The following is a 24,086-nucleotide window of genomic DNA, read 5'->3' as shown; positions in this document are numbered from 1 at the left end:
CTTTTGAGGGCCTGGAACACCAATTGCACATCCTCCTCTCTCCACTGTTAAAGAGCAGAGCTAATTTTGAATCCTTTAGGAGTCCATCTGGAGGATGCTGACCTGAATTCACGTTGGGCCAAGGTGGCACTGGGGCTTCTCTACTACAAGTTGAAACCCCTAAGAGCTGAAATCACTAACAGAGCTAAGCTTACTGAGCTGAGATCACTGAGTGGGGGAGCCTGAAGATCGATCGCTAAGCAGCTGGCAGAGCGGAGCAGTCTGCAGCACGTTGGCGCAGCCTGCGGAACAGTGAGCAGTGTGGAGCGGTTCGCGTGGACGGCTGATGCGGTTCACAGGTTGGCCGGAGGAGCGGCACAGCTGATGGAGTGGAGCCAGTGGTGGTGAAGGCTACAGCAGAACTCCACGGAGAAGCAGGGCAGTCGGCCCTGGCCCACGTAAGGTGTCCCTTAACACCCTGCGTGTGCCCCCCCCCATTTCCACCCAGGCTGGGGGGGTAAAACTCTGCAGATAAACTTTTGAACTCTGGGGTGGCACTGACCAGAGACAGAGACTCTTGGGTTGTTGGACTTTGGGGTGATTGGACTTAAGACCCTAAGGGAGAAAGGACAGTGCCAAATGTACTTGGAGGTGGGCTTTTTGCTTATGGTTTGTGTATAGTCCTGTTTGTGGTGTCTCTCCAACGTGATGCCGCATTGTTTCCCTCCTTTATTAAAAGGATTTTGCTACACTCGGACTCTGTGCTTGCGAGTGGGGAAGTATTGCCTCCTAGAGGCGCCCGGGGGGGTGGTAGGTAATTGTCCCAGGTCACTGGGTGGGGGCTCGAGCCGGTTTTGCATTGTGTTATTGAAACGGAACCCCTGGATACTGAACCCGGCCCTTGTTGCTGCCAACTCAGAGGGGCAGAAGGGTTACATGTATAGAGGTCATCATGATTGCATCAAGTATCTATGGCTACCTTGCAGAGAAAAGAGGTGTGTGTGGGGGAAGGGATGAATGCTTACAGATTTCTGGTGGGCTGTGAAGGGAGGGTTTGTTCTGTTCTAAGAGCTGAGTAATTGGGCGGGCATTTGACCATATAAGTTTATCAATTGTTTACAGTTGTCAGTGCCCTTGGGCTACTGAAGCAGTCCTGCTTGATCTGCCCTGAGTCATTACCTCAGCTCCCCCCAGCCACTCATGTGCCTGCCCCACTCAGCTGCTGCCTCCCGATTACCACAGGAGCTTCTAACTAAATTTCCCCTCAGATTTTGTCCCCTTCCTCTCATATTATCAAATATTGAGATAAAATCTCACATTTCAGATTTTCAACCCCCTCCCCACCATTTTGAACTGCAGCAGCTTCTCCACATTTTGGAAGGAAACTGTTGCCTAGAATCATGGGTGTGTGTTTGTGGAGAGTTAAACTCCCAAATGAGATCAGCTTGCTCCTTCCCATTTGAAAGTCAATTTTTTAACATTAGAGCAATTTACCAAGAGGTCATGGTGAATTCTCCATCACTGACAACTTTTAAATCAAGAGTGGGTGTTTTTCTAAACGATCTGTTCTAGGAATTATTTTGGGGAAGTTGTATGACCTGTGTTATACAGGAGTGTAGTGCCCCACTCCATGAGGAAAAGGGCTGGAACAGGAGGCCAGAGAAGCTGTGCAGACCAGCAGCTGGTCAGCAAAGCCCTATGGAGAGCCAATCAGGGCAAAGAAAGAGGCAGCCAATCAGGGCCAGACTGGGCCCTATATAAAGGCTGCCTAGCAACAAAGAGGGCAGTCTCTTCCTGACTAGTAAGGGAGAAGAACTGGCTCCTGAAGTAAGGAGGGAATGCCTTGGACAGAGCAGTGCGGGGCAGGCTCAGGGGAGAAGAGAGAGGGCTCCTGCCTATGACTTGCTAGTGTTGCCGGCCCAAAAGGCCTGAGGCAGCAAACAGTGGTTCGTTGCCCGGTGTACCTCGCTTCCAATAGACACACCAAGGTGGAGAAGCAGTCAAAAGTTTATTTGAGTTCTCAAATAACAGGATGCTCGGAGACACACACGTCTCAAATCAAGCACACAGACATAAGCTGTGTGTCTCTTCTTATACATGACTTCAACTAGGCATCCTCATTACCCCCCCACTATTCTCCTCCCCCTCCTATATAATACATACATTGTATAGTTAACAATTAGATCATCCTTGACAGCAAACAATTTATCTTGTTAGTAACTTTTCAAGGCTGTTAGGTTGGTTTACTTCTGGATTTATTACTTTGCCTCCCCTCCCCTCTTCCTCTTTCTAAATTAAACACAAGTAGGGCCCCTTTTTACTATCTCCTGGTGTCAGTGTTACACTGATAAGGAGCAGTTACACATTCCATTCTCAATTCTAACCTGGGAGTTCAACTAAAGTTTAATATGGAGGCACTCTGGATAAGCATAAAATAACTTTGGTCCATTCAGGCCTAGTACAGAAAGGCTTCATTAACACTGTGGTTTTCCACCCTCCTGAGTTACCTAGAGTTATGCCTAATGACACCAACAATTCCCCCCTTTGAGAATACTCAACAAACGTTTGGCTGAGTTTTCTCATACTTTGAAGTCAAAAAACAATTAAGCTCTAGGGAGCTGGGGTTATTAATGAGGGAGTATTCAGTTCCACATTCATCCTCCCCATGGACCCGGTAGGATTCGGTATGTGGAAGCCCACACCCACCCTAACCGGTCCACATGCTTGGAAGGAGCACTGTGAATGTCCATACTTCCATCCAGAAAGTGTCCAAGTATGTCCCCCTGACCACAGATCAGATGGTTCCTGATGCGTCTGTAAGGGCAGTGGGCCAAGTCTGGTGCGCAAGATCCATCTAAATATACCAGATCCCACTGCAATACCTTCCCAGTCTCAGTGATTTCCAATACCATCTCTATCAGCAACTTCTGGGTCATAGGACTAAGGGAGGAAATGACATGTAACTCACCAACTCCAGCCTGTACTTGGGATAGCTGAGCTTTAAAAATAAGGCTAGTGGCCTTTTCTAGTTGGCCCAATTTCTTATCATGTTCCCAGCTTTTAAGAATATTTCAAATGGCCGCTGCATTATTGGCCTGAGTCCACAGGGATCTGGTCAATTCCCTCTTCTTGCAGAGGAAACAACCTAGGCTCTCTGTTGTGCTAATCTAATGGCAGCCCCTTGTGAGCAATACATACTGAAGGATTTATCCCAAAACACAGGGTGCAGCCTGTAGAATAAATCCCAAAATCCAATTAATACCACATTCCCAAACGGGTCCCACAAATTTCTTTCTGCTAGTGTATAATTCTTTGTTTCTTCACCAGGGTCAGTTCCTAATGTCCTTTTTGGTCAGGAAATCCTGGATTCTAACACTTCACAACGCTGTTGGTGGTCAGCAGGACTTAATAAGGGTCTTTCCAGCATAGAGCCAAAGCAATCTTTCGCTGGTGGAGCTTTATATTAATCCAGTTTCCTGGTTCCAAGGAGTGGCAGGGCTTCTAGGGTCTTTGTGTAGTGCGTCTTTACCTGTGAAAAAAAGAAACCTAACACATTTCATTAGTGCCGGTCAGCGATTTGCAGACTCTACAGCTGTGTGGGCACATTTAAGCCCCCCTTGTCTTGGTTGTTAGCTATTTTTCCTCAGTTAACTCGCTCTTCTTTCTTTTTCTCTTTTTGGCTTCTTTTAACCTACAAAGGAAACTTAGCCTTCACTTATACATCTTTTTCTAACAATGAACACATATACATTGCCTTTATACAGTACATTAGTCTTATTATTTAAAGTTTGTCACATATATCCTTTTACTAAAATAACTTTTTCAGAGCTTTGGGACAACAAGCTAGGACAAGCACACCCACTTTGACGAGTTTATTTCATACAACCTCTAGTCCAATAGTTTCCCACCATCCCCAGCCCTCTGGTAGAAATCTGAGGTAGCCAGAAGGATTCCATGTACAATATGGGGAGTGGGTTAACTTTCCATGTCCTTGCTTCCAAAAACTATTGGTATGCAAGTTTTACTAACAATTTTCAATTAAAAGATTTGACCAATAAAGTTTCTTTTTCTCTTACTTAAGGAAATGTATTAGACTTTAGGATATCATATTTTTCCCAATTTATCCAAACACTTTGTATTTCAAGTTGAACAAAACAAGTATCTGTATTCCAATCCAGACCATCCCATAAACAAAACAATTCTGGCCACGAGACAACACCACAAGACAGAACATAAAACACAAAACATAATTTTTACTGTGCCATCAAAGGCATGGTATGTTGAATGCTGTTCAGCTAGCATCAGTTTTCTCTGATTATCTGAAAGACAAAAACAGGGATCTACCCTTTCTGGGCAGTCAATCATCACTGAAAATATACAAGTACCTTCGTTGATTTCAGGCAAAACAGGGGAATTACCCCATATTTTCATATATATGTTTTATAGGCAGCTTAGGTTTCAGTGACTTCTACTTTATCAGTTAGATAACTTGCATTAATACAGATGCTTCCTGGCTTGCTCTTTACTTTTAACTCCTGCTTTTAAACACTGAAAGAAAACATCACCACTTATAGTGCCTTTAGAGCCTAATAAGATTTCAATTACATAGCACTAGTAGAGAGAATACACCCATCACTGCTACTCAGATAAAGAAGGCATTTTTTAGATAATTCAACTAAATGGGTCATAACCAAATGATTGCAATCTAATAATTTCTTTGCCTGAATTTATTTACAAACATTTCAAAAACACCAAGAATTTTTCTCTTTAGCATTTTTACAAAGTTCAACTGCTGTTCTCTCACGGAGCCTCAGTGGGAATCCCAGCTGTTTTGTTCATTCCTCAATGGGTTCTGAGTCAGTTTACCTGATTCCTCACCTATGCAGGTTCCTGTCAGCATGCCTCTTTTCTCAGAGCCCTGGAGATCCAGGACCCATGACACACCTCTCCTTCTTCTAGCTGTGAAATCAAGTCAGGCTTAGGAGTCACAAATCCTACTCAGGGGGGAAAAATAGGGTTAGTGTCACACAAAGGACAATTGGTGCCTACTGGCAAAGGGTTCACTTTTCTATACAAGCAACTCTTGCCTCAGAACTGACAAATTCACTACACGTGATATACCAATTTCATGGTAATTATCCATAAAGGGCAGCATGTGAAGTCTCTACTGAAAGTTTGTATAATTGATACTCATAACCATTGCAAGATGTCATATTTCAGGAATATTTTAACTATACTGAAAATATGCCCTTATGGTTGTAGAGTGAGAGAGACTCAGAAGGCAATAATATACCTCTGTGATGGCCCATTCAAGCGGGAGGGAGTTGTGCCCATCCCTGGTCAGCTGTTGATATAATGTAAGGCTCATTTGTCTACCTTTGCACCAGCCCAGAAAAGTCAATGGACAAACTATAAAACATCAAAAATCACTTGGAAGTGAAAAGAAACGATATGACACAGAGGGGATTGCTCCATCTGGGAATAAAGACACAAACTGGCTCAGGGTGTCACTGGGTGGAGATACCATTCACTGAGGAGATACCTTGACAAGAGGGCTGCTTCATGACAGACTAGGTCTGAGCCCCTTGGGGCTAGCAACCGCTCCAAAGGACTTTGAACTGTGGGGAAATAATCTACTTTACAGGATGACATTCAATAAGGACAAATGCAAAGTACTCCACTTAGGAAGGAACAATCAGTTGCATACATACAAAATGGGAAATGATTGCCTAGGAAGGCGTACTGTGGAAAGGGATCTGGGGGTCATAGTCGACCATAAGCTAAATATGAGTCAAGAGTGTAACACTGTGGCAAAAAAAGCCAACATCATTCTGAGATGTATTAGCAGGAGTGTTGTAAGCAAGACACGAGAAGCTCTACTCCACGCTGATTAGGCCTCAACTGGAGTATTGTGTCCAGTTCTGGGCACCACATTTCAGGAAGGAGGTGGACAAATTGGAGAGAGTCCAGAGAAAAACAACAAAAATGATTAAAGGTCTAGAGAATGTGGCATATGAGGGAAGAGATTAAAAATATTGTTAGTTTAGTCTGGAAAAGAGAAGACAGAGAAGGGACATGATAACAGTTTTCAAGTACAAAAAAGGTTGTTACAAGGAAGAGAGAGAAAAATTGTTCTCTTTAACCTCTGAGGATAGGACACAAAGCAATTGGGCTTAAATTGCAGCAAGGGAGGTTTAGGCTGGACATTAGGAAAAACTCCCTGTCAGGGTGGTTAAGCAGAGTGGTTAAATTGCCTAGGGAGGTTGTGGAATCTCCATCACTGGAGAGTTTTAAGAGCAGGTTAGACAAACACCTGTCAGGGATGCTAGGTCCTGCCATGAGTGCAGGGGACTGGACTCTCGCTGACCCTTCCAGTCCTATGATTATATAGGAAAAGGAACTGTTGACAAGTGTAGGCCCTAGTTTGCATTTTATGATTTGGTTTTATATATAACCATTTGTGTCCATCTCACACTTGTGTCTAGTTGAATCTCAGTTCTTTCTTAAATAAAATTTCCTTTTGTTTTATGCTAACTGAACTCAAGTGCTGTGTGTGATAAAGGAGTGGTGGGCTAAGGTTAAATTGGTAAACAAGGGTTCAGTGTTCCTCTGGCATTTCTGTGGGTATCTAGTAATCAGGGACAGGACACCTCAGGGGGATGTTTGAGCTGACTGGGGTGCATCTTTTAAGCTGCAGGGCAAAGGCAGAGCAGAGTGCTTGAGTGACCGAGAGGCTGGTTACATTAGGTAGCTAACAACCAGCTAATACAAACAAGACCCCTTTGTGCTCGAAGCAGGTGGTGACAGGGCGAGAGTGAAGGCATGGCTGCTATGCAATGTTCCTGCATGATTCTTTTCTTTTCACTGGGGTGAAGCTATGAAATAGCCAAAGTTGGCAGGCAAAGAAAAGTTTAGGAAAAAAAATCTATTTGGAAATGTCAAAATGAAATGTGTTCCTGTTGATTATTTGAAAAGGAGTTGAAATCACCATTTCCTCACAGAGAACTTCATTTCTGATTGAACTAAAATCCAACCAGCTCTTCTCCTTCCCCTTGTGAGCTACAACACCCACATTTAGATCTCCACACAGCTGAGAGGTTCAGCCAGAAATTCACCCATGGCTGGAAGACATAACAGTAGCCCCTACCCTGCATAGAGAAGCAAGATTGTGCTTCTTGGGCAGTAGCTCCAGGGCACTTTAGCGGGTTAACTCCTGTCCCACAGATGGGTAATTTTCCATCCCAGCCCAATGCACCTATTCTTAAAACCAAGCCCATATTAAATGGACCTAGTAGCTTTTAACCCAGTCACACTTGCGTATTTAGTGTGTCTCCTCCCGCTGATCTATCAGAGGAATCCCTGAAAATCTCCAACCTGTTCCAGCTTCACTGTAGCCATTTCCCTTCCCCTGGCAGAATTAAGTGATTTGAAGCAGAACACGGATGTTTATTCTGCAGCCTGTCAGGGTGAGAAGGGCAATTGGGGTGGTTTCAGAAAGGGCTTTGGTCCTTTTCGTACCCCACTTCCCCCAGACTCTCTCCCTGCATATGCTTTAAATTCTGCCTTTCAGCACACAAGCCCTAAACCATCCTCCTCAGCGGTTACTGAAGGAGGCAAACTAAAGAAAGGGAACAAAGATAGAGGCTGCACATAGGGTTTGTCTACACAGAATAATTCAGCAGCTCTGGGACTCGCCGAACCCCCCCCCCCGGAGCAGAGCTGGGGCAAGGAGGGGCAGAGTCACTTTCCTGCCCAGCCCCAGCCCTTTCCCCCGGGTCTCTCTCCTCACTTTCAGGCTCGGGTTTAGGGGCTGGTGTCGGCAGAGCCTGGGGCTGCCCTATGGGCTGGGTCCAGCCACCGCAGAAAGTCCCCCCTTGGGTTGGGCACAGAGGGTGGTTAATGCAGATCTCTTCTCAAGCAGCTGAGCCGACTAATTGAATTCAGGTTCCAGGCTTCCTTCCGGGTCTTAATAGATGCATCAGCTGCAGCATCTGATCCACGAAGCTCAACCCCAGTAGAGAGAGCACAGCCGCCTCCCCTTTCAATAGTAAACAGTCAATAGAACTATGCTTGAGAGAATTCAAGTTTTATTTTTATAATTTGAACCGATAATATTGATTTTAAGCATATTTATTTAATTTTTCAGAGTTGTGGGAAGTTGGGGGGAGTCAGAGAATAGTTTTTTCTTAATGACAATAGATGTGGTGATTCAAACATTTAATTTTTTATAAGCATTGAAACACAACTTTGCAACATCACGTCAAAATATACAAAGTAAATTGCCTTAAATCAAACTCTAACAAGTTCTCAAGCAGCATTTTTCTTACTTTGCCTATCTATAAATTTAGATTATCATCGATGGAAATGTTTTATTGTTGGCTTGTCTGTACAGCAAAATTGATGGTTATTGACATTTATCGATAAAAATCTAATTCTTTGAAGCCTAAATATAACCAGTCAGGATTTCAAGGAAAATCATACATTTTCCCCATTTTACAAATACATTCATATTTAATTAATTTGGAAGCCAGCAAAACATCCACCCATTGTGAACCCATTGGACTCAAGTAGTTCTATAACAAAATCTAAAGCAGTGACTATGCCAGGTGAAGTCTTGAGGGGCTGCAGGCATCTGACGGGTTTATTGTGGGGCTTGTTGGTGTGCGTACATAGGCACAGAATGGAGCATATGTGAGGTCAACAGATGATCGATGCACAGCACAGCTAGTTCCGGCTCAAACATACCATATATATATATATATGTATGTAAGAACAGAATGTTTGCCCCTGGTTATAGCGTGACTGGGCACAGTGTCTGTGTTTGTTTTCAAAACACATCACTGTAGTTGCTGTATTTGGACAGAAGTCAAGGACCATACTCAGCAGATAGCTCTGCCTGGCCAGCTACCCCTGGCATGCAGCCACTGAGGAACTAGTGCCCACTGCCCATTTCCTGGGGTCAAGCATTGCTGTAGGCAGAATTCTGAGAAAAATTCAACTGTTAGTTCAGGCCAGCAGATAAGGGAGTTGTGGAGAGCCAGCCATGAAACATCCAGGACCACACTGAAGCGTGGGGAATGGATGGGTCTCTCAATACCCTTGGAACAGTTTCCATGGCAACTGGCCCAGAGAAAGAGGACCCACATGCTGGTATTCGTAGGTGTGGTGCTAGCCAGCCAGTCTACATTTATTGACCATTGAGTCCCAAAATGTACTTCTTTGGGTTTTCCCAGAGTGGGTGTTTAGGTGCATGAGCAGAGAAATGATGTTATTCATGGGGAATGGAGATGTTTTTGAGGATAGTGGGCTGCCAAGTGTGATGATTTGGAGTTCATCCATGCCAGTGAGGGATTCAGTCAGTGTTTCCCTTGTACCCATGGATGATTTGTGGCTCTGTAGCTTTGGTTCAGAGCTCTTCCCCCCTCAGCAACCTGCCAGCAGCCCATAAGCTTCACCCTGGCTTTGCCCAATCCAGTTACTCCTTGCAGACTGACCTCAGTACCCTCCCAGCCCTGAGTTCACCCCAAAACCATCCTACAGCGGGGACCAGTCCCTCCCACTGAACCCTCAGAAACATTTAGGTTCTCTGCCCTTACAGAGGCCTAGTAAAACATTCCATCCTGTCTACTTTCTAGAAGCGCACACTTTACTAAACTTACACAGCAGTGATGATTTAGAATGAAAGCAAAACAAACTTCTTAACAAAAGAACATAGATTAAGTGATACCAAGTAAAAGGGATAAAATCGGAAACAGTTACAAGCAAATAAAAGTGAAAATTCATCTAAAAGGCTATAACTTAACCTAGCAAGATACAGTCTTTGTTGAAGATGGTTTCTATCCGCCACCAGTCTCTCTTCCAGCTTTTATTGGCCAATCACATCTGAGCTCACACTGAAGCTTTTCTCACAGTCCTTAGGTTTGCAAGGTCGCTCTCCTGTGTGGATTCTCTGATGCGTACTAAGGTTTGAGCGGTGTGTGAAGCTTTTCCCACAGTGTCGACACTTATAGGGTTTCTCTCCTGTGTGGATTCTCTGATGGCCCAGAAGGTATGAATGGTGTGTGAAGTTTTTCCCACAGTGTTGACACTTGTAGGGCTTCTCTCCCGTATGGATTCTCTGATGGGTAAGAAGGTTTGCGGTGCAGCTGAAATGCTTTGCACAGTCAGGGCATTTAAAGGGCTTTTCTTCCCTGTGGGTTCCCTCATGTCTAGCAAGGTGCGAACTCTGACGGAAGCTTTTCCCACAGTTAGGACACTTATAGGGTCTCTCCCCTGTGTGAGTTTTCTGATGTTTTATCAAGGTGGAGCTCAAAGTGAAGCTTTTCCCACAGTTGAGGCATTTATAGGGTTTATCTCCTGTATGGATTCTATTGTGTCTATCAAGTTCCGATTTATAAGCAAAACTTTTTCCACAGTCAGTGCATTTCTTGGATTTTCCTGCTCTGCAGATTCTCTGCTGACTAATAACGTGTGAGATGCTATTGTATCTTTCCCCTGAGTCACCAAGTGTCTTTGGTCCCTTTCCCAAGTGGGTCGCCTGACAGATTGGGATGCCTTTGAGACTTCTCCCACGGTAACTGGATTTACCCCTTGTCTCCCCAGAGAGGTTTCTCTGAGGCCTGAGCTGTGTCTGACAGGCTTCTCCCTGCTCAGAAGTCTGGGAAACAAACCCTTCCGATCTTCCTGATAACGTCCCCTGGGGTTCCACTTGCTCAGGACCTTCCTGCTGAGAATTCTCCTCCTTGTTCTCATTCATTGTCCCATCACCTGCTGGGACAGAGAGAGAATCCGGACAGGGAACCTCAGAAAGGGGAATGTGGAGAACAAACCGAAATAACTGCAGGGGAGGGGACCAATTCTACCTTTACACCCCATACAAACACTCATGGGGAGAGAGCTAGTGCCAGACGTCAATCAGGGTGGGTGGGAAGCCAGAGTGACATCTGGCAAGAGGATATGGATGGGCTGGGGACAGTCATGTCCTGGGTGAAATGAGGCAGAACTGGGGCAGCTCACAGGGCCTCAGTGGGAATCCCAACTGTTTTGTTCACCCCTCAATGGTTTCTGAGTCAGTTTATCTGATTCCTCACCTATGCAGGTTCCTGTCAGCATGTCCCTTTTCTCAGAGCCCTGGAGATCCAGGACCCATGACACTTCTCCTCGTTCTAGCTGTGAGATCAAGTCAGGTTTAGGAGTCACAAATCCTACTCACGGAAAAAATATAGGGTTAGTGTGACACAAAGGACCATTGATGCCAACTGGCAAAGAGTTCACTGTTTTATACAAGCAACTCCTGCCTCAGACCAGACAAACTCACTACACCTGATACACTGCGGTTTCATGGTATTTATCCATAAAGGGAAGCATGTGACGTCTCCACTGAAAGCTTGTATCGATACTCATAACCACCACGTGATGTAATATTTCAGGAATAATGTAACTACTGTATATACTCATTCATAACCTGAATATTTTTGGTAAAAATGTGACGCATCAAAGAGCAGGGGTCGGCTTATAAACAGGTCTACACCAAAATTTGATGATTTTAAACTCTATGGAATCATCTAATTGAATATCTAATACATTGTTGTTTTGTTTACCTGGAGTGTCTGCAGGTATGGAGCCCCTCAGCTCCCTGTGGCCATGGTTCGCACCACTTCCTGCAGCTCCCATTGACTGGGAATGGCGAACTGCGGCCACAGGGAGCTGAGGGGCTCCATGCCTGCAGACGCTCTAAGTAAACAAAATGTCCCAACCCGCCAGTGGCTTACCTTGACGGGCCGGCAGCCAAAGTTTTCCAACCCCTGAAATATATGGTTAGTTTATGAAAGGGTCATACCATTTTTGCTATTTTTACCTATCCATTTTGGGGGGTTGGCTTATAAACGAACGGGCTAATGAATGAGTATATACGGTATATTGAAAATATGGTCTCAGGGTTATGAAGTGAGAGTGAATTAAAAGGAAATAATATACCTCTGTGATGGCCCATTCAAGCAGGAGAAAGTTGTGCCCATCCCGGGTGAGTTGGTGATATAACGCAAAACTCATTTGTCTACCTTTGCACCAACCCAGAAAAGTCAATGGAAAAAACTATAAACATCAAAGTCATTTGGAAGTGAAAAGGAATGATATGACAGAGAGAGGATCGCCCTGTCTGGGAACAAAGACACAAACTAGTTCAGTGTATCTCAGGGTGGAGATAGTCAGTCTGCATCCATTCACTGAGGAGGTACCCAGATGGGCAGGGCTGCTTCATGAAAGACTGGATCAGAGTTCCTTGGGGCTAGCTACCACTGCAAAGGACTGAACTTTGGGGAGAGAACCTACTTAATTAGATAGGAAACGTAACTATTGATAAGGATAGGCCCTAGTTCATATTTTAAGATTCTGTATTATATGTAACCCTTTGTGTACATCACTCACCCTTGTTTCTAGTTGAATCTCTGTTCTTCCTTGAATAAATTTCCTTTTGTTTTACAATAACTGAACTCAAGGTCTGTGTGCGATAAAGGAGCCGTAAGCTAAGGTTTAACTGGTAAACTGGGGCAGCGTTCCTCTGGGATTTCTATGGGTATCCAGTAATCAGGGACAGGACACCTCAGGGGGACACTTTGAGCTGACTTGGGGGCTGGAGTGCATCTGTTGTCAACCTGCAGTGCAAAGAGCAGAGTGCTTGCATGACAGGGAGGCTGGTTGTATTAGGGAGCTAACACCCAGCTAGTACAGGCAAGTCTCCTTTGCACTGGTGGCAGATAGTGACAGGGTAACTCACAGCCCTGGGTGTCCTGAGAAGAAACAAAGTGAAGGCATGGGTGCTATGCAATGTTCCTGGTGAAGAAGTGACATTTCATGGGAACAGATGGGAAAATGTAAGCAGAGGCCTTTGGGGACAATGAGATGTCTCTTGGGAGTTGTGGTTGGCCCCTTGTAAGATTGCACGGCTCTCCATGCATCACTGAATTTAATGACACTGTGACAGCAGCAATGTTAGACCACTATCCCATTGCTAAGCATACACAGCTACATCTCTGAGGATGGAGATGGAGGGGTGTGTGTGTGTGTGTGAGATGACCAGCGGAGACTGGGTATCAAACCCCAGACAGCATGTGGTCCTGCTCTGGGTGGATGATAGTGGAACAGTGTTATTGTGCTGGCTGAGTGAAGAGGTGGTTTTTGATGCTCACGCAGTCAGTCACTCTAGGGTGTGGCTCCTCCCACTCCTACTCAGGTGGTAGTTCAGGGATGTGCCTGATTTTACTGTTTCTGCCCAGCAGCAGCGAGGAAGCAGCCCAGATCCTGCTCCCACAAATGTATAGACATGGTTGTGCCTGTGACTTATTCCAGGGAACTTGGCTGATAGTGCTAGTTTACCAGCCACCATCTTGAACACCAGGGACTGAAATGGTGACCTCCAGAACTAAAATCAGGAGCTGTTTCAGTTTGAATTAAGCCTCTTTATCTGGGGCTATGGCAGATTGATATCCTCTGTGAGATGGGCACTGAAGAGGAGCTGTAGCACATATTTACCAGTGGGTTATACTAACACACCAGTGTCTACACTGCAAAGTGTCCTAACAGCACCCACCACGGGCAGATCCCCAGCAAGTCTGTATCTTTCTTACCCCGTGGCAACACTTGTCTAATCTGACAAGTCATGATCTGAGGAAATGGCTCCTTACCCAGTGAGATCAGTGTCTCATAATTGTCCTGCATGACGTCCCTGTAGAGGGCTTTCTGACCAGGGTCCAGAAGAGCCCATTCCTCCTTGGAGAAATACACAGCCACCTCTCTGAAGGTCACAAGTCCCTGAAACAACAACAACTAGAACTCTGCTCCAATGAAAACCTCAGCAGGTCAGTCACAGGCCCCAGATTGTCCCCTTTGCCCCAGTCTCCAATACGTTGTGTCCTTAAACAACATTTGCAATTGTACTTCCAAACTGGTTTCTTATTCCTAGTGGTGCCACTTATCACAGATGACATTATGCCCTTCAAAGACCTGCTGCTCTCCCCTACTTTACAGGAATCAGGCCATGAAACTGTCACCATAAGAATATTGCTTTTTTGCTTCCCATCCCTGCTAGAGCTGCTCAGAAAATGGAACTTCCATTCTGTGAGAGGCCCTGATAATTAAAACATTTTTTTCACTGGGGTGAACTTTGAAATAGCCAAAGGTTGGGAGCAAAGAAAAGTTTAGAAAAAAAAATCTATTTGCAAATGTGGAAATGAAATGTCTTCCTGTTGATTATCCCAACATAAAATGTAAAAAGGTTGAATTCAGCATTTCCTCACAGAGAACTTCATTTTTAACTAAACTACAGGCGAGTCTCATCTTACGCGGGGGTGTGTGTGTGTGTGTGTGTTTCCGTTCCGCAGTTAGCGCGTAAAGCGAAAGCCGCGTATAGTCAAAATTACATTGAGTTGAATGGCAGGCGGAATCGCCCGCACTACAGAAACAGTATTTCAATTGTTCCTTTTCTTTTTTGTTTTTGCAGACTGCGTAAAACTGAAATCGCGCATGTTAAATGCACATAAGATGCGACCTGTACATGTTTGATGGGAAAATCCAACCAGCTCTTCTCCTTCCCCTTGTGAGCTACAGCGCCCACATTTAGATCTCCACACAGCTGAGAGGTTCAGCCAGAAATTCACCCATGGCTGGAAACTATTGCAGCGGCCCCTGTCCTGCACAGAGAGGAAAGATGCTGCTTCTTGGGCAGTAGCTCCAGGGCACTTTAGAGGGTTAGCTCCTGTCCCACAGATGGGGAAATTTGCATCCCAGCCCAATGCACCTATTTGTAAAACCAAGCCCCTATTAAATGGGCCTAGCAGCTTTTGACCCAATCATATCTGTGTATTTCGTGTCCCCTTCATCTATCAGAGGAACCCCTGAAAATCTCCTACCTGTTCCAGCTCCACTAAAGCCATTTCCCTTCCCCTGGCAGAATGAAGTGATGTGGAGCAAAACACGGATGTTATTCTGCAGCCTGTCAGGATGAGAAGGGTGATTGGGAGGTTTCAGAAAGGGCTTTGGTCCTTTTCACACCCGCTTCCCCCAGATTCTCTCCCTGCATATGCTTTAAGTTCTGCCTGGTTGAGAAAACAGTTGGTCACTTTATTTCAGCAGACAAGCTCTAAACCATCCACCTCTGGGGTTATTTAAGGAGTTCAGAAAGGAACTAGATAAATTCATGGAGGCTAGGTCCATCAATGGCTATTAGCCAGGATGGGCAGGGATGGTGTCCCTCCCTAGCCTCTGTTTGCCAGAAGCAGGGAATGGGTGACAGGGAATAGATCACTTGAAGATTGCCTGTTTGAAGCCAGTGGAGCAGAGCGGAGCGGGCTGGGGATGGGTCACTCCATTTCCCACCGCCCCATGAGTGCGGGGTCGGGTGGCAGGAAGTGGAGCGACCTGGCCCCAACCCGCTCTGCCGGCTCGTGCTGGGGGGCAGTTTCCCCTCTGCCCCCCAAGCCTGGAGAGAAGATGGAGCAGTTGGGAAGGGGCATGGGATGGGGAAGAGAAGGGGGCAGGGGGAAAGAGGGAGTGGGGAAGGAAGGGGTGGAATGGGAAGGAGATGGAGTGGTAGGGAAGGGGCATGGGATGGGGAAGAGAAGGGGATTGGGGAAGCGGGGGCCAAGCATGCAGATCCCCTTGGCAGCAACTGGGGCTGCCCTGTTAAGCAGGCCCATCAAACCCTCACCCTGACAAGCCCCACCTCCCCTGCATCTGTACCACTGAGCCCGCACAGACACCCTCGCCACTGAACCCCAACTACCTACACCTGGACCCCCACCCAAATGAACCCCACCTCTCCTGCACCCAGACACCCTTCTGCTGAGCTCCAACCACTTTCACTTGGTCCCCCCTGCAGACTCCCATTGCCCAGATCCCCCACTGAGCTGCCCGCACCCAGACTGCCCCACACTGAACCCTCTTACCCCCATCTGGATCCCCCCACACTAAGTCCCTCTGCACTTGGATCCTGCTGCCAGGCTGAGCCTCCCTGCCCACATCTGGTGTGCCTGGTGCAAAAGGGGCAGGGCCCCAGGGTGTTTCTGTGGCAGGCTTGGCCCTTGTGCTGTGTCAGGGTCAGGTTCAGCCTCACTGCCAAGTCCCTGTCCCAGGGGGGCGGGGGAGGCTGCAGGGTATTCTCCCACCTCCGTGCAGTCAGTGGCCTGTGCTCGCCACTGCCATGGTGGAGCTTCCACATTTATTTATTGTAAAAAAAAAAATTGCAGAATTTTAAAATATTATGCACAGAATTTGATGCAGAATTCCCTCAGAATATGGGGCACTGTATAGCTGTGATGGTGGGACTGTGAAGGGGGCGCTGGACAGTAGGGATCTGTGGGTGGGAGAGCTGGGCAGGGGGTATGGTGTGCAGGGTGCTGTCCAGTTGTGGTGGGAGGTTGGCGCGAGGGATCTCTGGGCAGGGGGTGCTGGGCATAGGGCTCTGTAGGGGAGGTCTCTGGGCGAGGGGGCGCCAGGCATAGGGCTCTGTGAGAGAAGTCTGTGGGTGAGGGGGTGCTGGACATAAGGGGAGGGCATTGAGCACTGTGGAAGGGACATGCTGGCAGGGCAGGACTGGGCAGCCCTAGCAGTTGTGGGTTTGTAAACAGGGCCCTTGTGCTGGGCTGAGTGGGGCCACTCCCGCTGCGCTGCACCTCATTGCCCCCAACCGGCCCCTCGCTTTGCGGATCGCCCCCATCACATGCCCTGTTTCCCCAATGGGGCCCACAAATATGTTTGGTGCTGGGCCCACAAAAAGTTAATCGGGACCTGAGAGCCGGGAACCTCCCTCCCCACTGATCGCTCCTGCTGCCCCTATCTCCCTCCTGCCCCCGCCCCTCGGGCTGGGAGACTCGGTCCCTGGCCCGGGGCGTTCGCTCCCCGGAGCTGGCTCGGCTCCTGCGGGCGCTCAGGGGGGCAGAGCGGGGCGGGGCAGCAGCTCCGGGACTCGCAGCCCCCCGCCGAGGAGGGGCCATTGGTGCAGAGTCATTTTCCTGCCCGGCCCCAGCCCTTCGCCCGGGTCTCGCCCCTCACCTGCAGGCTCCGGCTCAGGGGCTGGTGTGGCAGAGCCCGGGGCTGCCCCAGGGGCCTCCCCAGCTGGATACAGAGGGAGTCTAGGCAGCAGCTGAGCTGATCAGTCCAGGCTTCCTTCCGGGTCGCAATGGAGGCACTCGGCAGCAGCGTCTGACTCAGGAAGCTCAACTCCGGTATGCTGAGTAGAGAGCGAGCCACATTCCCTTTCATTAGCAACAGTCAATGTAACTAAGCTGGCAGAGCTGCACGGAACAAGGATTTATTAAGCCTATGGTGAGAGACCGTGTTCCAAGCTCATCCTTGTCTGTTCCTCCCCCTGCAGCAATATAGGGTAGCCCCCCGCCAAGCTAACATCCTCCCACCCCCGAGTCTGTAGACCATCATCAGTATATACCTTGCTGGAACCTGCTCCCCTTTCTCTGCTCCCACTCATACAACATCTTTCCCACTTTAAAAAGTGACAAAGAGTCCTGTGGCACCTTATAGACTAACAGACGTATTGGAGCATAAGCTTTCCTGAGTGACAAAGTCTGACGAAGTGGATATTCACCCATGAAAGCTTATGCTCCAATACGTCTGTTAGTCTATAAGGTGCCACAGGACTCTCTGCTGCTTTTACAGATCCAGACTAACACGGCTACCCCTCTGATACTTTCCCACTTTACAAACTCATTTATATTTAATTAGCTAATTTGGAAGCCAACAAAATATCCATCCACCCATAGGGCAGATGGGTTCCAGTCCTTAGCCTAGCTGGAGTTGCTTCCGATGGTCCACAATCTGCTCCGACACTAGATGAGGGTTTGGAAGGTTAGCTAACATGGGTTAAGAGTAATGCAGACAAGGCAGTGTGCTTCACTAATCGCTGACAACCAGCCTTGTGTGGGTTGCTCCATAAAAGAAGCAGGAGCAAGTTAAAGCGAGGTGCCAAAAGGACATTTGTCCCCTAGATATTCACCCCAGCAGGTAGGGAAACTGAGGCAAAGGACTACTGCTCAAGGCACTGCAGGGGTGGCTGTTGTACTTATTAATTCATATAAATATATGGTTGATTTATTGTTGTGTATTCCCAAATTAACACTGTGTTCTCTTTCCCCTTAATATCATTTTCTTTGTTTTATACATAGACTCGGTGCTTGCCAGAAGCAAAGTGTTGCCTGCTAAGGGTGCCCGGGGAGATATTTTGTTTCCCCAAGTTTCTGGGTGAGGACTTGAGTCATCATGTTGGTTATTTTTAAGAGGAAACACTATATATTTGAATCTGGCTTACATCACCAGGCAGCAGGGTTACATTTTGTGCCTTAAAAGCACACTGTCTTGTCTACACTAGCACCTAGCGGGGGCTACATTAGTGGATATATACCTGGGGAAGCTTGTGTGGAACTCCACACCATTGTATCGACATTGCACCATTTTTAGTGAGGTAGCTAGGTACTTATACCACCTCCAGTACTGCAGTAGCTGAGCAGCTCATAGTCTTCAATACACGAGTCTTCACAAGGTTATGAGGTAGGGAAGTATTATTATCCCTGTGTTACAAATGGGGAGCTGAAACACTGGGAAATTAATGCCCAGATCCTCAGTGGCATTTAGGTATCAAACTCCTACTGAAATCTGCAGGAGGCCAATGATTTCAATGGGAGTTAGGCACCGATATACCTTTGAAGACCTGGGCCAAAGTGATTTATCCAAGTTTGCACAGGCAGCCTGGAGTGGAGCAGGGAGATGAACTTGGGCTTCGCAGGTCCTAAGCTAGTGCTTTAACCACTGGACCCTCCTTCTTTTCTCATTCTCAGCCGCTATTCTGCCAATACTTAGGCATCTTCTGATCTTTGAATACCTGCATAGTGCCTGCTATTTAAAGGGTATAAGAGTGAGGCCTTCAGTACCCACATGATGTTAGCTGGAGTACAAGGCAGTTCAGTGACTTACTTTTGTGGTTTCATCTACAGCAAGTTAGGGAACTGATGTTCTCAAACATCTTTCCCATGGGATGGGCAGATGGCATCCAGATGCTTTTGCAGCCTAGATGAGAGTCAGCAGAAAGAGGAATCACATGGGTGTTGGGCTTTGATGACCAAATTCCAGGGGACAAATGCAAGAAGCCTGGGAAACAAGCAGGGAGAACTGGAAGTCATGGCACAGGCAAGGATGATGTGATTGGAATGACAAAGACGTGGTGAGATAACTCACATGACTGGAGTACTGGCATGGATGGATATAAACGGTTTAGGAAGGACAGGCAGGGCAGAAAAGGTGGGGGAGTTGCATTGTATGTAAGAGAGCAGTATGACTGCTCAGAGCTCCAGTATGAAACTGCAGAAAAACCTGAGTGTTTCTGGATTAAGTTTAGAAGTCTGAGCAACAAGGGTGATGTCATGGTGGGAGTCTGCTATAGACCACCAGACCAGGGGGATGAGGTAGATGAGGCTTTCTTCTGGCAACTAACAGAAGTTACTAGATCACAGGTCCTAGTTCTCATGGAGGACTTCAATCACCCTGATATCTGCTGGGAGAGCAATACAGCGGTGCACAGACAATCCAGGAAGTTTTTGAAAAGTGTAGGGGACAATTTCCTGGTCCAAGTGCTGGAAGAACTATCTAGGGGCAGAGCTCTTCTTGACCTGCTGCTCACAAACCGGGAAGAATTAGTAGGGGAAGCAAAAGTGGATGGGAACCTGGAAGGCAGTGACCATGAGATGGTCGAGTTCAGGATCCTGACACAAGGAAGAAAGGAGAGCAGCAGAATACGGACCCTGGACTTCAGAAAAGCAGATTTTGACTCCTTCAGGGAACTGATGGGCAGGATCCCCTGGGAGAATAACATGAGGGGGAAGGGAGTCCAGGAGAGCTGGCTGTATTTTAAAGAATCCTTATTGAGGTTGCAGGACCAAACCATCCCAATGTGTAGGAAGAATAGTAAATATGGCAGGCGACTAGCTTGACTTAACAGTGAAATCCTTGCTGATCTTAAACACAAAAAAGAAGCTTATAAGAAGTGGAAGATTGGACAAATGACCAAGGAGGAGTATAAAAATATTGCTCAGGCATGCAGGAGTGATATCAGGAAGGCCAAATCACACTTGGAGTTGCAGCTAGCAAGAGATGTTAAGAGTAACAAGAAGGGTTTCTTCAGGTATGTTAGCAACAAGAAAAAAGTCAAGGAAAGTGTGGGCCCCTTACTGAATGAGGGAGGCAACCTAATGACAGAGGATGTGGGAAAAGATAATGTACTCAATACTTTTTTTGCCTCTGTCTTCACAAACAAGGTCAGCTGCCAGATTGCTGCACTGGGCAGCACAGCATGGAGAGGAGGTGACCAGCCCTCTGTGGAGAAAGAAGTGGTTCAGGACTATTTAGAAAAACTGGATGAGCACAAGTCCATGGGGCCGGATGTGATTGCAGAGCCATTGGCCATTATCTTTGAAAACTCATGATGATCAGGGGAGTTCCCGAATGGCTGGAAAAAGGCTAATGTAGTGGCCATCTTTAAAAAAGGGAAGGAGGAGGATCTGGGGAACTACAGGCCAGTCAGCCTCACCTCAGTCCCTGAAAAAATCATAGAGCAGGTCCTCAAGGAATCAATTCTGAAGCACTTCGAGGAGAGAAAAGTGATCAGGAACAGTCAGCATGGATTCACCAAGGGCAAGTCATGCCTGACTAACCTAATTGCCTTCTATGAGGAGATAACTGGCTCTGTGGATGAGGGGAAAGCAGTGGACGTGTTATTCCTTGACTTTAGCAAAGCTTTTGATACAGTATCCCACGAATGGACTATAAGGTGGATAGAAAGCTGGCTAGATCGTGGGGCTCAACGGGTAGTGATCAATGGCTCCATGTCTAGTTGGCAGCCGGTATCAAGCAGAGTGCCCCAAGGGTCGTTCCTGCAGCCAGTTTTGTTCAATATCTTCATTAATGACCTGGAGGATGGCGTGGACTGCACCCTCAGAAAGTTTGAAGATGACACTAAACTGGGAGGAGTGGTAGATATGCTGGAGGGTAGGGATAGGATACAGAGGGACCTAGATAAATTAGAGGATTGGGCCAAAAGAAATCTGATGAGGTTCACCAAGAAGAATCCCATGCACTGCTACAGACCAGGGACTGAATGGCTAGACAGTAGTTCTGCAGAAAAGGACCTAGGAGTTACAGCGGATTAAAAGCTGGATATGAGTCAATAGTGTGCCCTTGTTGCCAAGAAGGCTAATGGCATTTTGGGCTGTATAAGTAGGGGCATTGCCAGCAAATCGAAGGACGTGATCATTCCCCTCTATTCGGCATTGGTGAGGTCTCATCTGGAGTACTGTGTCCAGTTTTGGGCCCCACACTACAAGAAGGATGTGGACAAATTGGAAAGAGTCCAGCGGAGGGCAACAAAAATGATTAAGGGGCTGGAGTACATGACTTACAAGGAGAGGCTGAGGGAACTGGGATTGTTTAATCTGCAGAAGAGAAGAATGAGGGAGTATTTAATAGCTGCTTTCAACTACCTGAAAGGGGGTTCGAAAGATGATGGATCTAGACTGTTCTTAGTGGTAGCAGATGACAGAACAAGGAGTAATGGTCTCAAGTTGTAGTGGGGGAGGTTTAGGTTGGATATTAGGACAAATTTTTTCACTAGGGGGTGGTGAAGCACTGGAATGGGTTACCTAGGGAGGTGGTGGAATCTCCTTCCTTAGAGGTTTTTAAGGTCAGGCTTGACAAAGCCCTGGCTGGGATGATTTAGTTGGGGATTGGTCCTGCTTTGAGTAGGGGGTTGGACTAGATGACCTCCTGAGGTCCCTTCCAACCCTGAGATTCTATGATTCTATGACTCAGATTTGGCTTCCAACCAGATGTCAAGTCTCACCAGCCACACACCTTGGTAAGCAGGTATTAACCTCCAACTGAAATTTCAGACCTACTTTCCCTGCAGCGTCCACTAGAGGATGATGATGAATTGCAAAGTTTGTAGATCCAAATTCCATCAAAGGCAACATGGCTAAGAGCTCTAAGATGTATGCAGTGTTCTTTTAAATGTGTTGGTTCCATTAGGGAGACAAGGTCAGTGAGGTGATATCTTCTATTGGACCAACTTCTGGTTGTGAGAGAGACAAGCTTTTGGGCTTACACAGAGCTCTTTTTCAGCTCTTGGAAATGTCCTGAGAGTGTCACAAATACAAGTGGAACTTATTGCTTAGCAACAGTAAACACAGATTCTCATATCTGTCACCTAAAAAGAATGGCTCAGATATGGGAATCTCCCTCATACCCTCTGCAATAAAGACTAGTGCAAAGAATTAATTTAGCTTCTTTGCAACAGCCTTGTCTTCCTTGAATGCTCCGTTAGCACCTTGATCGTCCAGCGCCTCACTGAATGTCTGTTAAGCTTCCTGCTGATGATGTACTTTAAAACATTTGCGGTTCATTTTTGTGTCTTTTGCTAGTTGTTCTTCACATTCTTTTTCATTCTGCCTAATTATATCTGAATTTCCAGAGTTTATGCTCCTATTTTCCTCAGTAGGGGGTTGGCTTTCCCTGGGTTCCTGGAGTAGCTGCTCTAAGAAGCAGTTATTATTATAGGGGAGGGATAGCTCAGTGGCTTGAGCATTGGCTTGCTAAACAGAGGGTTGTGAGTTCAATCCTTGAGGGGACCATTTAGGGAGCTGGCACAAAAATCTGTCTGGGGATTAGTCCTGTTTAGAGCAAAGGGTTGGATTAGATGACTTCCTGAGGTCCCTTCCAACCCTGATGTTCTGTAAATGGTATCCAGAAATTCTCTCTCTACATCCCATCCTGAGGTGACAAGTTCCCAGCCAATATGGAAATAGTTGAAATCTCTCATTATTATTGGTTTTCTTTTTTTCTAGCCTCTCTAATCTCCCAGAGCATTTCAGAATCACCATCACCTTTCTGGTCAGGTGTTCAGTAGTATATTCCTATTGCCATGCTCTTATTATTCCAGTGTGGAATTTCTATCCCTAGAGATTCTATCATACAGTCTAATTCATTTAAGATTGTTACTATATTTGACTCTATGCTTTCTTTTACATATAGTGCCACTGCTCCACCAGCGCAACCTACTCTGTCATTCCTATATATTTTGTATCCTAATATTGTACCATGCCCCATTGATTATTGTTCCACCAAAATTCTGTGATGCCTATTATATCAATATCCTCATTTAACACCAGGCACTCAAGTTCACGCATCTTAGTATTTAGACTTCTTGCATTTGCATACAAGAACTTATAAAATTTGTAAATATTTAATTGTCTGCCTTCACGTGATATAATTGAATGGAATTCTTTTTCATTTGACTGTTTCTCTTCAGTTCCTACCTGTACTTTTTATCAACTTCTATCACTCCTCTTTACTAGGATATAGAATATCCCCTTTCATAAATCATCCCCTAAGTGATTTATCTGTGAACCATGTGCTCTTCCACATAGGGGCTGAGTTTTTCTTGTCCCCTGCTCCACCGCTGCTCTGCCATGAGGCCCCACCCCCACTCCACCCTCTCCCCCAAGATCATCCCCCCACTCTGCCTCTTCCGTCCCCTGCTTTGTCCCCTCCCCAAGGCCCTTCTTCACCCACCGCTCGCTGCTCTCCACCCTCCCCCAGCCACCAAACAGCTATTTGGCAGCACCTCCAAACAGCTGATTGGGAACGCCGCCAAAGAACTGTGGCTGGTGGGTGCTGAGCACCTATTTTTTTTCCCACGGGTGCTCCAATCCCTGAGCACCCACAGAGTTGGCACCTATGTTCCTCCACACTGTCAGTTTTCCCCTGGGCCCATATTTTAAAAACTCCTCTATGATTTTTTCAGTTTTTGCATAGAATCATAGAAATGTAGAACAGGAAGGGACTTCAATAGGTCATCTAGTCCAGTCCCCTGAACTGAGGTAGGACTCGGTATTATTTAAATCATCCCTGACAGGTGCCCATCTAACCTGTTCTTAGAAACTTCCAATGACAGAGATTTCACAACCTTTGTAGGTAATTTGTTCCAGTGTTTATCTAGCCTTAGAGTTAGGAAGTTTTTCCTTAACGTCTAACCTAAATCTCCCTTGCTTCAGTTT

General features: G+C 46.5%; 1 protein-coding gene across 4 annotated transcripts; it reads right to left on the bottom strand.

Annotated features, from left to right (window-relative positions):
* Positions 1–8,080: 8,080 nt before the first annotated feature.
* Positions 8,081–17,276, bottom strand: LOC123345059 (zinc finger protein 34-like). 4 transcript variants are annotated; one of them, XM_044981680.1, is made up of 5 exons: positions 17,026–17,155; positions 14,886–14,968; positions 13,662–13,803; positions 11,070–11,183; positions 8,081–10,749 (listed from the first exon to the last, which is right to left on the bottom strand). In XM_044981680.1, exons 2-5 carry the CDS (start codon positions 14,907–14,909, stop codon positions 9,845–9,847), a joined length of 1,185 nt encoding a protein of 394 aa, XP_044837615.1. In that variant the 5' UTR covers positions 14,910–14,968; positions 17,026–17,155; the 3' UTR covers positions 8,081–9,844. The 4 variants fall into 4 exon arrangements, with proteins under 4 accessions (XP_044837615.1, XP_044837616.1, XP_044837613.1 ...); XM_044981681.1 differs by having other exon boundaries at positions 13,662–13,788; XM_044981678.1 differs by lacking the exon at positions 14,886–14,968 and having other exon boundaries at positions 13,662–13,788; positions 17,026–17,276.
* Between the last annotated feature and the right edge of the window lie 6,810 nt (positions 17,277–24,086).

Source organism: Mauremys mutica, chromosome 12 (assembly GCF_020497125.1).
Source record: "Mauremys mutica isolate MM-2020 ecotype Southern chromosome 12, ASM2049712v1, whole genome shotgun sequence".
NCBI lineage: Eukaryota > Metazoa > Chordata > Testudines > Geoemydidae > Mauremys > Mauremys mutica.
The sequence above is the reverse complement of the archived record's forward strand: the minus strand, read 5'-3'. Positions and strand labels throughout refer to the sequence as shown.

Coding starts and splice junctions, on each gene's coding strand:
- LOC123345059 (XM_044981678.1), bottom strand. CDS start 17,235: ATGAAAGGGAATGTGGCTCGCTCTCTACTCAGCATACCGGAGTTGAGC. Junction 13,789..17,025: donor CCCTGAGCCGGAGCCTGCAG/GTGAGGGGCGAG, acceptor TTGTTGTTTCAG/GGACTTGTGACCTTCAGAGA. Junction 10,750..11,069: donor GCTGACAGGAACCTGCATAG/GTGAGGAATCAG, acceptor TCTCTGTCCCAG/CAGGTGATGGGACAATGAAT.